Genomic DNA, 12,039 nt, shown 5'->3' with positions numbered 1-12,039 from the left:
TTATATTTGATTTTGCCTTCTCCGATATCAATCAAATGAAATAAGAAGAAAATCAATTTATTTTGTACAACACTAACACATAAAATTTTATTTTTATTTCATATTATATCTTATCTTTTTTATTTTAATTATATTTTTTTATCCCAAAATAATAACTAACTGTTAGTTTTAACATTCGAGCTTATACTGATTTTCTTACTAGAAAGAGATTGGACACTATCCCTTTCTATTATTTAAGGACATGTTGGTCAAATTACTTTCAAATTATCAAACAAATAAAAAGAAAAGGAAAGGAAAATGGTACTCAGATAATACCTAATTATTGACCCCATTCAAGGTCCCCATGGGTTCACTAGTAGAGTAAGCTGGACATTTATCGTTTCCCTTGTCACAAATGCTTACCAGTTGGTGCAGTCTCCTACATGCTGGCAATTCTGGTTGCTTCACACACAGATAAAACAAGATGGGTGCGAAAGGATAGAGCAAAAGACAAAAAAATAGTCTATGATTTGAATGTGATTCATTTAGTTTTTCATAGCTCTATTCCACTACCGTCAAGAGCGGAATTGCGTTTTCATTCTTATTCTCTCTATCACTGTAACTGTAATTAGTAATAAGTAGCCTTTGTAAGAAAGCCATTTGAGGTTGGCTTCAAAAAGAGAAGACTGGAGATGAATGTATCAGCTTCTGAATATAGTGGTGGTGGCAGTGAATCTGGTTGGACATCATACCTGAACCAATCGTCTAATTCAAAACATCAATATCAGGGTTTCGGTGGTTTTGTTGATGGAGATTATGCAAGAGTAGAGGAAGACCAAGAGGAGGATTTGTCTATGGTTTCTGATGCATCCTCTGGGCCTCCTCAGTATTGTAAAGCTGATGAATACGGCTGTGATGAATTGGCCAAGAAGAGCAAAAGCAAAAAGAAGAGCAAAGAATATGGTAGAAGCAAACAGCCTTCATATCTTGACGACACTGCTAGCTCTCCTGCGTTGGGCAAGGCAAGTTGTTCAAAAGAAATGATATAATCTTCATCTTCCATATATTGGTGGAAAAACATTTTTATATATTGAAAAAATGGCTACTGGAAATATATGCAGAAAGTGAACAATGAAGGCACAACAGAACATGTCCTGGAATTCTCCCAAGGTTTCTCTGCAACACATTTTAAGGTATTTGTCAGCGTTAGGCATTTTTTTCCAGATTTTTTCCGCATTTCTTCTTATCGATCTCTCCACCTCTGGATAAATCTGAATGTGACTAGGAGCGAATCTGCATAGAGCAAAAGGAGGCCGCTAACCCCCTTAGTTTTTTCCTGCACATATCGTTTGCCCGTATGCTTTTTCATGTGTTATGGATATATCAACACATATACAAGTTCTACGGATTATTACACCATATTGTAACTTTTTATCTATAGTGTATTTCGATCCAGCCAATCACTGCAATTAAATAAAAATATAATTTTCTATTAAGTCAATTTACTTTTATTAATAAACATTTCTAAATTGACCACTAAATATGACCAAATGCCATTTCAGGGGAAATCCTCACTCAAGAAGCACCCTGGATTCTTTCAATCCTCCCATTCTGAAAAGGCAGCTTCAAAAGAACCAGGTTAGACTTTGTTCGGTGTCTGGTTGGTAATCTTTAATCTAAAACTATAAGCATTAAGGATTCATTAGTACTTCTATTGTCTGAAATTTGTGATGATTGCAGGTGATTGTCAGGCAAGAAAATGGAAGTGACAAATTGTAATGATTAGCATCCTTTGTCTCTGCCACTGCAGTTGCTCTAGACTCTGGAGAGAGAAATGGAAGGAGTGTAAAAGGGGAGGAAAAGGTCATTGGATCTCAAATAGATTTTGTTCATTTGTTTTTATTTTTGTTTTTTCCAGTTCTAATCCTTTTTTATTTCTTCTTGTCAAAGCAGTGGGAAACAACATGCGTACATTAAAAAAAAATAAACTAGTTATCTGCTTTAAGACACCCTTTTTTTTCTTCTTCTTTTGTCACCATTGCGGCGATCACACAAGGAAACTAGTAGGTCTCCTGTGCAGTCTTGCCTTCTCTACTTTAACTGGTGCTGAATCAAATTTATCAACTTGCTCGGAGTAATATAAGATAAAAAATAGCAGAAAGCAATATGTCTAATTTGGAGGCTCAAGCTTTAGTTGTTGTCAATATCTATCCTGAGCAATTGTCCAGAAATCTCGAGAATAAAAAGTTCCCTAATTTATACCAGAACTTCGGGTTATTTTGTAAGGATAAAAAACAGATTTTTCATTATCCTATTTTGACTAGATTATAAATTCTTTATATATAACTTTTACACCTATATCTATCATGAACAGTGCTTTGCCCAATATTTAGAGTTCAACATACTCTAAATCTTAATTATAATTTAATTTAAAATCTACATTACATGTCATAAAGACCGCGTTAAAAATATTTTCCAACAAGGTATCCATTTGCAACCTTCCCAACCACCCATATAAGATTGAGGAGAAAGGGCCTTGACCAAGCATAATAAGTGCCCTATTTTTTCCCTCTTCTGTAACTGCTAGCCTGCATTAAAATTAGGTAAGAGTTGGTAAAATCTGGCAATTGATGCCCCTCAGGACTCGAGCCAGACAATTTTTCCCGATGGAAGGAACCAAAAGGTAAGCCACGATTTCCACAAAAAAAGGACCAAAAGAAGAGCACCCCACCACCCCGGATAGCAACCTGCTAAGATTGTGATCCATACATAATATTGGTTGCAATTATTGAATTTTTTTTTTATTTTTTTGTGGTTTCCTTCTAAACCTCTACTAAGGGGCTCCAATCCTCAGAATTAGCAACTCATGTCTCGGAAAAAGACTCGGAATTAGGAAAAGGACAAAACCCTCACTGGTGTCCTGTCAAACCTCCTATAATGTAGTTTCTACTTCATAAAAAATAAGTTGGCATCATACTAGCAGAGGACCATGTATCGGGATTAATGCCATACCAACTATAGTTTTATTGTATGGTCAAATAACTGAAGAAATAAGGATAGATAATTGGAGACAGATACCAATATTTTAGCTTGATAGATAATTATCCTCAGCAGTCAGATCCTGTTGCCGCAGGTAACTGTGATGGAGAAGAAATAAGAAAGAGTACAGGGAGCTTTCAGATGGAATTTAGACCCTACAATCACCATAGAAGCATACAAGCTATTGTGATAAATCAACAGATGTTGGCCAGGCAACTTCTTGGACGCACTTGTCAAGCTCTCATGAAAATTAAAATCAAAAGAAAATATCAAAATCTCCAGCAACTGAAAAGCAAACCCAGAGCATCCTTTTGAAGTGGTGAACCTGGTTCTTCTTGATATGGAGAAATGAAAGAGCCTTCGACTTCAAATCCTTCACTAAATCATCACACACTGTTCATCCAGTATGCTACTGAGATCAGAGGTGCTTATAAAAAAGAACTAGCATTTACAATTTGTCTCTCAAGGAACTCTATATATTTTTTAGTTCTCCACCCAAAGAAGATTGGGTTAAATTAAACATCGACATCGATGGTGCCATCATGGGTAACCCGGGGCTTCTTGGAGCGGGTGGTTAGATTTGAGATTGCATGGGGCGTTTTGTGGTGGCTTCACAACAAGAAGGGGTGTTGTAACGCCATCCAAGCTAAGTTCAGAGCGTTCAAAATAGGGCTAGATATGGTTTGGAAGAGGTTGGGTTAAATTAAATACTGGTGAGAAGAGATGGTGCGGTTAGAAAAGGAAAAATGAAAGAAATAGGCGGAGGTTTTGTAAACAATAGGTTGGTGCTGTAATGTGAATTTTTGAAATATTATTTTTAATGTTAATTTCTAGGAGAATTACGTAGCAAATCAAATGGCCTTCGCTCTTTTCTTTTCTTTTATTATTTTTTAACAATTTATTTTTATTTAGAATTCAAATCAATATCCTTAACAAAAGTTCCACACAAGCTATATGTTCTTTTAAAAAAAAAAATATTTATGATGCCCCTCTACAATATAGTTTTTTATACCTGAATTAAGAGAATAAATAACTAGTTATTTGATCTATACTTTACCATGAGCAGAATATTTTTTTTTTTAAAAATAAATATATAAGTTTTTTCAATATATTTTTTACTTAAAAAATATAAAGTATAACTCAAAAAATTTATACACATATCTAATTAAATAAATTAAGAATTATATGGGTCAACAAATAAAACAAAAACATCAACTCTAACTAAATATGTATCTTGCAAAATCAAAAGGCCACAATCTATTTACCTGATTATATTCAATAACTCTATTTAATAAAATTATATTTTTACTTAATCAAATGATAATAAAAATAAACATATAAAATTCATTAAATAAAATCAAATGAAAAAAATATATTGTAAAGCTGCACTTATTAGAAGTACTATTCAAAAATAAATATTTTTTGTTTTTAAAAATAAATATCAATTATATAAAACATAAAAAAAATTATAGATGAATTAGAAAAATTTATTCAAAAATTAAATACATACAAAATACTTAAAAAACAACCACTATTTAAAAAATACCAAATACAAAAAAAAAAAAAAACCAAGACATGGTACTAATTTAAATATAAATTAAAAACTTATTTACAAAACAAATGCACGACTTTTTTCTAAAAATCAGAATTACCAAACAAAAACACTAGCTAAAAAATCATGAATAAATATTATTTTATTTAAAAATATATTTTTTAACATATTTTTTTATTAAAAAACCTCAAAAAACATTAAAGAACCAATAGAAATAGCTGAAGTTATTTGTTACAGCTGCGTAAGCTTTAGCATTCAAGCAAGGACTTAAATACTGAATATTTTTGAAGTCATCCAATGGAAAAAACTGAAGTTAAAAGGAGGCTGATGCAATTTGACCTCCCCGAAGAATTTGTGGAAATTTGCTAAAGTTACCTCCTTTACAATATAACCAGTCTTCCCAATTTTCATTTTACAATTGCCTGATCGATTTGACACGCTCTGCCTATCTACTCACAAAGCTATTATAGGGCAACACAGGAATAAATTAGAAGGTTCAACACGTGGGGGTTGTGAGGAGCTCTACTGCAGAAAGGAGGGAGAAGAAAGGAAAAGAAGAGGGGGAAGAAAGGAAAAGAAGAGGGAGAAAATGTGAGATTTTTTTTTTCTTTACCATGCGTTATAATAATGAGGTAACTAGCGACCTCTAATTTATTATCATGCAGGGACTTCCACCGGAGTTTAGAGTGAGAAAAGAAAAGAAACTGACTATTATTTTACTGAAGGCCAAGCTGCCGCATACCCCCGCAACCGCTACTAGAAATAGGATGCTTTATTACAGGGTATTTGTTTTTGCATTTTAAAAATATTAAAAAAAATTAAAATTTTTGTATTTACTTTAAATTAATATATTTTTAAATTATTTTAATATACTAATATCAAAAATAATTTTAAAAAAATACAAAAACATCATTAATATATATTTATTTTAATATAAAAAATTATTTCAAAACCAATCGCAATCATACTCCCTCCCAAGCAAACACTGCTTCCAAACAAACACTGCTAAAGGTCTCTGACTCCTACATGCAATAACAACGAGGTCCCATGTTAGCAGACTAAACCAGAATAACGAAACAGCAAGCAGACAATCCATAAAACAACTACGCAGGCAGACTCGATAAGCTAAGTCCAATTCTCCATTTCATTTTGAGCAAGATTTACATCTTTGATTCTTCAGAGCAGACTGCTGCGGTCCACCATTCAATAAAAAATCACTACTGAATTGAATCTATAAACTGACACATCAAACACGTATTGGACAAGGCTAAAATATGGTTAAGACAAAATTGCTATTTTAACTTGTTAACAGCAATTATTTTAGGAAATACAATGCACAGCATGCCTTGGAAACCCATAATCCCCACCCCACTCACCAGTAAGATAACAAAATTGTGATGTCAATAATATGGATCGAATTGCCATATCTTCCTTCCCTATTATGCCTGTAAAGAACCCTTGACTTAGCAGTTATGTCCCAAATATATGTCTGTGGACAGGTTGGGCATCAAAAGTTTTAACCACATCCATCCATGGTCTGTCCAGGATCAAGATAGAATTTTCAGAAAGGTGGCTAATAAATAAAACAGGATCTCTGAAAGCAAAAAATTCAAAATTTTTTCTATGTTTAGACTCTGGTTGATATTCCTTCAATTTACGTTTCAGTCCCCCATTCAAGGTAGTAGCCTGTAACTTCTTCGGTGAAGAATGCTGACTGTTTACCAAATCACCATCTTCCTCTCGATCAACTGGCATCCCAAAGTCAATTAAGCACATTGCCCTACATCAGACAAAATCTCAAACATTATATTTAACATTGAAATAGATAGCAAAGAATGCTGCCATATACGCTTCTAAAGACCATCCAAGGATAGAAGTTTAATCAATCACGAGTTCCAAGCCGGCTGTTTTACCCCTTAAACACACTCAAATCCATTAGCCCTAATTACATACTAGATGGGAACCGCCACCATGTTAATTCATTCCCTACATTACATCCTGTTTATATCCCAAGATGGGGAATGAACATGGACCAAAAAGGAGGGGGGGTCATAAATGCTTTCTCTCTAGCATTCTTTTAACAAACTTCAGAAATTTTCTAAGACACCAGTGTTTCATAAATAGTTGAGATTTACCCCTCTCAAATATAATGTTTGGAAAACCTTCCCTAGAAAACCAAGTATTGGAATGAATAGATGAGAATGAAGCCCATTCAATCCTAAAAATATAAAAGGGGAACTACAGATGGACAAATTTACATGCTATAAATGATAACAAATAAGAAGATAGAAGCAGCACCTGGCACTGTAAATGATAACAGACGGAGGACTTGACAGAGGCAGAAAAGAGAGCCCAATGACCTCCCCGGGAAATTCTTGGTATCTCTTTGGTAGAACAAATGAATGCTGCATTGACCATTGTCCTAGCTGTTTTGCCTCCACATCGAATGCACAGACTTGATTTGATGAGGTTGTGATTACAAGCACGTTGTTATTTTGAGGGGGGAAACCACCAGCTGTTACAGAGGCACCATCCAATCTAGCTATGAACCAGTGCTGCCTGTTTTACAGGAGCAAAATATAGTTAGTCCTGTGGAAGAAAACTAGTAGACTTGTAATCTACAAGGCATGAGACTCGTCAGGTGACTTAAATCCAATTAGAACAGCCAATCAAACAAATTAGGTTCCTTGACCATCAGAAACCATGGACCACATTCTAAACAGATTTCTTGAACATCAAGGGTCTCAAATAATTATAAGTAACAATGAGTGGCTCATACTTGGGCTGTTAAACATGCAGTTAAGAATGGCTCAAGATGCAAATAAAGTAGTATCAAGAAGCTAGATTCCAAACCTTTGGGTCTCCAGGTTAAATACATATGTGTCTCCAAAGCAGTTGATGGCAGCTAACCATTGCCCATCACAACTAGTAAACATTTTTGTTATGGGAGGCTCACTAGGGGGTAATTCCTCACCATATTCCTCACGACGTGGTGTGAAGGTATGTACTAGCTCTGAACTGCCCACATCCACCACCTACAGCAGTAACAAAAGCAAGCGGGAGTATTGAAAAGGCCAATAGCAATATTGGGGGGGGGGGGGGGGGTGTCTTTCAAAAATAATTATTGGTAAATACAATCACAGTAGAATTTTCTTTGCCACCCAACAAAAGCTAGAATTACAGGACCTATTTCATGACACAAAACTAGATTTTTTATGAGGTGACAGACTAAGTAGTATGCCCTGCAATAAAACATTGCACCTAAAGTTTTACACAACCTAATTGAAAATAGGTGTTTGAATGGTTTTATTTAAATCTTGACTCGATGCAGAAGACCTCAGTGAAATTTCCAGTGACATTTTTTAAAGAAAAAAGATCATTGAAAATACTTACATATATCTTTCTATCATGTCCTGCTATCATCAATCGAGATGAATCCACACTGAAAACCATGGAATGTGCATATGGCAAGTTCTGAGGGAGAGGCTTTTTATTAACAGTCCATGCACTTCTTCTGACTTCCTTCTTCAATTCAAAAAGGCAGGGTTTAAAATGGTCTGAGTAAGCAAATAAAACCCCTGCATTAGAAATGGTGCTGCAAATAATTTTCCGAGATCTCTTAGTCTTAATTCGAGCGAGAATATCCGTTGTCGCACAGCCTCTTGATGGGCCAGGACCAGTATCATTCATGGATCCACCTTTTGTTTTAACACAAAGAATATCCAGCCACGAAGATGATTGGACTAGAAGCAAACAATTTTGGTTGAATACGGTATTAAGAGCCAACTGAATTGGCACTCTTTGGGGTGCTGGGCAGATATCATGGGGCGAGAACTTAGTGAATTCCTGAGCAGAATAGGCAAAGAGCTTTGTGTCATCACCAGCAGAGATAAGCATAGGAACTCCCATATGCGCCCATTTATGGTAACTAAACTCGATAGGCTTCTTCTTATGACGAATTCGTTTAACTTTATCATCAGGCAAAGGATCTTCATTCAGAAGCACACAGTTTCAGCAAGTGAGAAACATCAAAATACAGAATCTAAGGCAACAAAAATCATACACAAGTATTTGCAATATACATTACATAAATACATACTAAAGTGCCATGAAAAGTACAGCACAGGGTAAAAGATACCATACACACCTTCTCGACTAATTGGTACTGCCACTGTCAAGGCTCTAACATCATGTGTATGAGCTCTTACATAACCGACATATATCCATTTCTTCAGCATTTCAGAAGATGTGTCGTAAACAGATTCAACTGTCTCACTAGAAAGCTTATAAAGAATAACCTGCAAACAGAAGCATAGAAAACATTAGCCAAACAGTAAACTCCAATCCCAAATGGATAGCAAATGACATTCTTGTCAGGCAAATGCAGAAATGAGTATTGTATGGTGGAATAACATCAGGTTTTCTAGAGGATTGAATTTACTTTTTACATCTCACAATGGACAGATACATATTTAGAAAATTATAGCGAGTTTAAGCTCCACATATGCAAAGTATCTTTACCTGACCATCGGATCCTGCAGAGAACACCCTGTTATGAGAAGGTGCAGCTGCTAGAGCATTCACATCACCCTTGTGAGAAGTGTGTGCCTGCAAAAGTGTCCCATGTTGAGAGTCCCAAAACTGAACAGCACCAGTACTGTCTGCACTAACAAGGGTCCCACATCTGAAATAAGAATCAATTATCAGATGTGCTGAAAAACTACAGCATGACCTAAAGTACACTATACACCTGCTTCCTACACATACTTCGCCACAAAGAACAAACAAACAGGAATGCGTGTGTATCTACCTCAGTGCGAGTAAAGACCATATGCAAAGGTCAGGTCCGCTACCCAAACCACCAAGCCCAGCTGTAATCCTGTATATCTCATTACCCAGCTTAGCATCCCAGCACCTTACAAACCTGCAAGAATGCTGACATGCATAAGATAGCATATACTTGAAAATGAAAATCATTAAAAAAATGCTTTAGAGCAAAAAAGCAACAATATTCCAGAACTGTTAGCTAATGTTATGATTAAATCTGAGGGTTTTGAAGTCAAAATCACTGAGCTACATGTGAATAGCATATTGCAAGGAAAACTCACCCATCGCTAGTGCCTGAATATATTCTACTCGCATCAGGACTCCATGTCACACTTAAAACACGCCCTGCAAACAATCACATGAGCAAATAGTTCTTCACAATTGGGAAAGCAACAACTCAGCAGAGGATTCACAGAGGTGCAGATGTCTCACCACTGACCCTGGGCAATGTTCTATTGTATATTAACTCATCCGAAGCAGGAATAGTGTATATTCGCACACACCCATCATCACAAGCAATTGCCAGACGTGGATCCTCGACAACTATTTGCTCATGTTGTTCATCCGATCCAGAATCATCTTCACTATCGCTACTGTCTTCAGAGGCTTCACCACCTTTGTATCTATTATTTAAATATCCATTTCCAAGATGCTGTGAATTGTGCTCTGTATGAATTTCTGAATCGGTAGATGGTGCCACCGCCATCTGCCAAATTGAGACCCCGGTTGACTCCAACACATTCTGCCAGTGCATTCAACAGCATATGGAAATTTAATCAATTCTCAGTATTGCGTAGCCCAACATTCAGAGAGTATATTTGCGGCTGTAAAAAAATAGGCAGCAGAATATTCCATACAAATTCTTAAAAGTAAACCAAATGCAAGCAATAATTTCACCTTCTGCTTTAAGTGAAAAATATCCCACTCCGAAACTGAACCATCAATGCTAGACGAAAACAATCTACCACAAGGTAACCCTTTCGAGCCAGCATGACACCACACTAGCGACGAAACTCGCGAGTTAGGGTCCCCGTGAATTGTCTGCGCATAAGAATTCGCAAAATGATTAAGAAAAACCTCTGACTACTTAATTAAATTAGTTTCATAAGATAAATAAGAGACTAAAAGTGTTACAATTAAGTACCAGCTGGCAGTGCCAACCGACGGAGCCAGGAGACACGAGCCAAATCTCGAGTGAGCCGTCTTCACGAGCGGCAGCGACCTGAGACTCGTCGGCGCTGGTGGCTAGACATACAACTGGAGACGGCCTCCACTCGATTGAGCTGTTCCTATAAACAGCCCCTAGCATTTCTGCTTGGCTAAAATCAAAGCCAAAAGGAGAAATCGGCGAGATATGTTCCCTAGGGTTTAAGTAGTTAGGGAGTGATGATTTTAGGAGGTGGGGAGGGAGGGAGGGAGAGCGACGTAAGAGAAGGCGATACAGTGCGTGTTAGGTTTCCTATGAGAGTTAAAGCGCGTGATTGATTCCTGTGCATTGTTTATACCTGAACCGGACCCTTGAGGGACCGGTTTATCTGGCGAAGGACAGTGTTTCTAGGGTTTCTACGGCTGGGCCGAGGCCTCTCTCTATGAAAGAGAATTTGAACTCGAAACTCCACGGTTGACCTTGCTTGGGCCTTTAAGGTGTGCTTCCAATTAAAAGTTATCAATTTAGGGGCCAATGTCAACTCTGCTGGTATTTTACATTTAAAGAATATGTTAGGCTTTAATTGTCTGCTTAGGCTAGTGTTCACTAGCCTCCGTATGCGCATTGTCATGGGACAGACTATTTTAAAAAAAAAAAAAACAAAATCATGTTCGGGTTTAAAAAAAATATAAAAACCTATTTTGGACAATTATATAATCAAGTTAAGCTAATCCGGAATATTTTGTTAAATTTGTGTAACTTAAAATAACCTTTAAAAAAAATAAAAAGAATTATAAAGATTTTTTTTTAAAAAAGCTTATATTAACATTTTAAACTTGTGATCTAGATTATTAACATTAAAATACCCTATCTAGAAAAAATATGAATTATAATTCTTAATCAATCATATATTAAATGATAAAATTAAAAAAAAATTGTATAGAAATATTTTTTAAAAAATAATAATTAAAAAACTAAAGATAGAAATTATATTAAAAATAAATTTTATATTTAATTGAATGATAAAATTTAAAAAGAAAATAATTTAGTAAAGGGACAATACAAATTTAAAAATATGGGACTTAAAATTAACATAAAAAATAAAAAAATGTATTTTAATTAAATGATGAAGTTAAAAAAGATAATGACTTTTACAAAAAGTCCATAGAAAAAATATAAATCAAAACGATAAGGATCAAGTTGAAAAATATAATGCTATGAATTTGAATTAAATGATGAAATTAAAAACCAATAAAACTTTAAAAAAAAACTAAGGCTAAAACTTGGAAATTTAAAAAATAAGGATTAAATTGAAGAATATAATATTTAGTGAGTTGGGATTTAATAATAAAATTAAAAATAAATAAAACTTATGCAAAATGATCAGGATTAAAAATAAAAAATTAAAAAAATAGAGATTCAAGTTAAGATACAAACAATGAAGAGGGTTAAGTTGTAGTTTTAAATGAGGAAAGAGAGAAGAAAATGGGAAACA

The 12,039-nt window shown here is 35.1% G+C and overlaps 2 protein-coding genes across 3 annotated transcripts; one reads left to right on the top strand and one right to left on the bottom strand.

Annotated features, from left to right (window-relative positions):
* The first annotated feature begins 556 nt into the window (after positions 1-556).
* On the top strand, positions 557-1,985 carry LOC105120549 (uncharacterized). Its single transcript, XM_011018801.1, has 4 exons — positions 557-1,001; positions 1,101-1,172; positions 1,542-1,617; positions 1,720-1,985. The coding sequence occupies exons 1-4, from the start codon at positions 672-674 to the stop codon at positions 1,746-1,748; spliced, it is 507 nt and encodes a 168-aa protein (XP_011017103.1). The 5' UTR covers positions 557-671; the 3' UTR covers positions 1,749-1,985.
* A 3,692-nt stretch (positions 1,986-5,677) lies between these two features.
* On the bottom strand, positions 5,678-10,868 carry LOC105120547 (U3 small nucleolar RNA-associated protein 4-like). 2 transcript variants are annotated; one of them, XM_011018798.1, is made up of 11 exons: positions 10,542-10,868; positions 10,295-10,438; positions 9,830-10,139; positions 9,679-9,742; positions 9,381-9,494; positions 9,092-9,254; positions 8,718-8,868; positions 7,964-8,559; positions 7,424-7,605; positions 6,869-7,129; positions 5,678-6,350 (listed from the first exon to the last, which is right to left on the bottom strand). In XM_011018798.1, exons 1-11 carry the CDS (start codon positions 10,704-10,706, stop codon positions 6,041-6,043), a joined length of 2,460 nt encoding a protein of 819 aa, XP_011017100.1. In that variant the 5' UTR covers positions 10,707-10,868; the 3' UTR covers positions 5,678-6,040. The 2 variants fall into 2 exon arrangements, with proteins under 2 accessions (XP_011017100.1, XP_011017102.1); XM_011018800.1 differs by having other exon boundaries at positions 10,532-10,617.
* Between the last annotated feature and the right edge of the window lie 1,171 nt (positions 10,869-12,039).

The sequence above is a fragment of the Populus euphratica genome, unplaced genomic scaffold (genome assembly GCF_000495115.2).
Source record: "Populus euphratica unplaced genomic scaffold, PopEup_1.0 scaffold6.1, whole genome shotgun sequence".
Taxonomy (NCBI): domain Eukaryota; kingdom Viridiplantae; phylum Streptophyta; class Magnoliopsida; order Malpighiales; family Salicaceae; genus Populus; species Populus euphratica.
The sequence above is the reverse complement of the archived record's forward strand: the minus strand, read 5'-3'. Positions and strand labels throughout refer to the sequence as shown.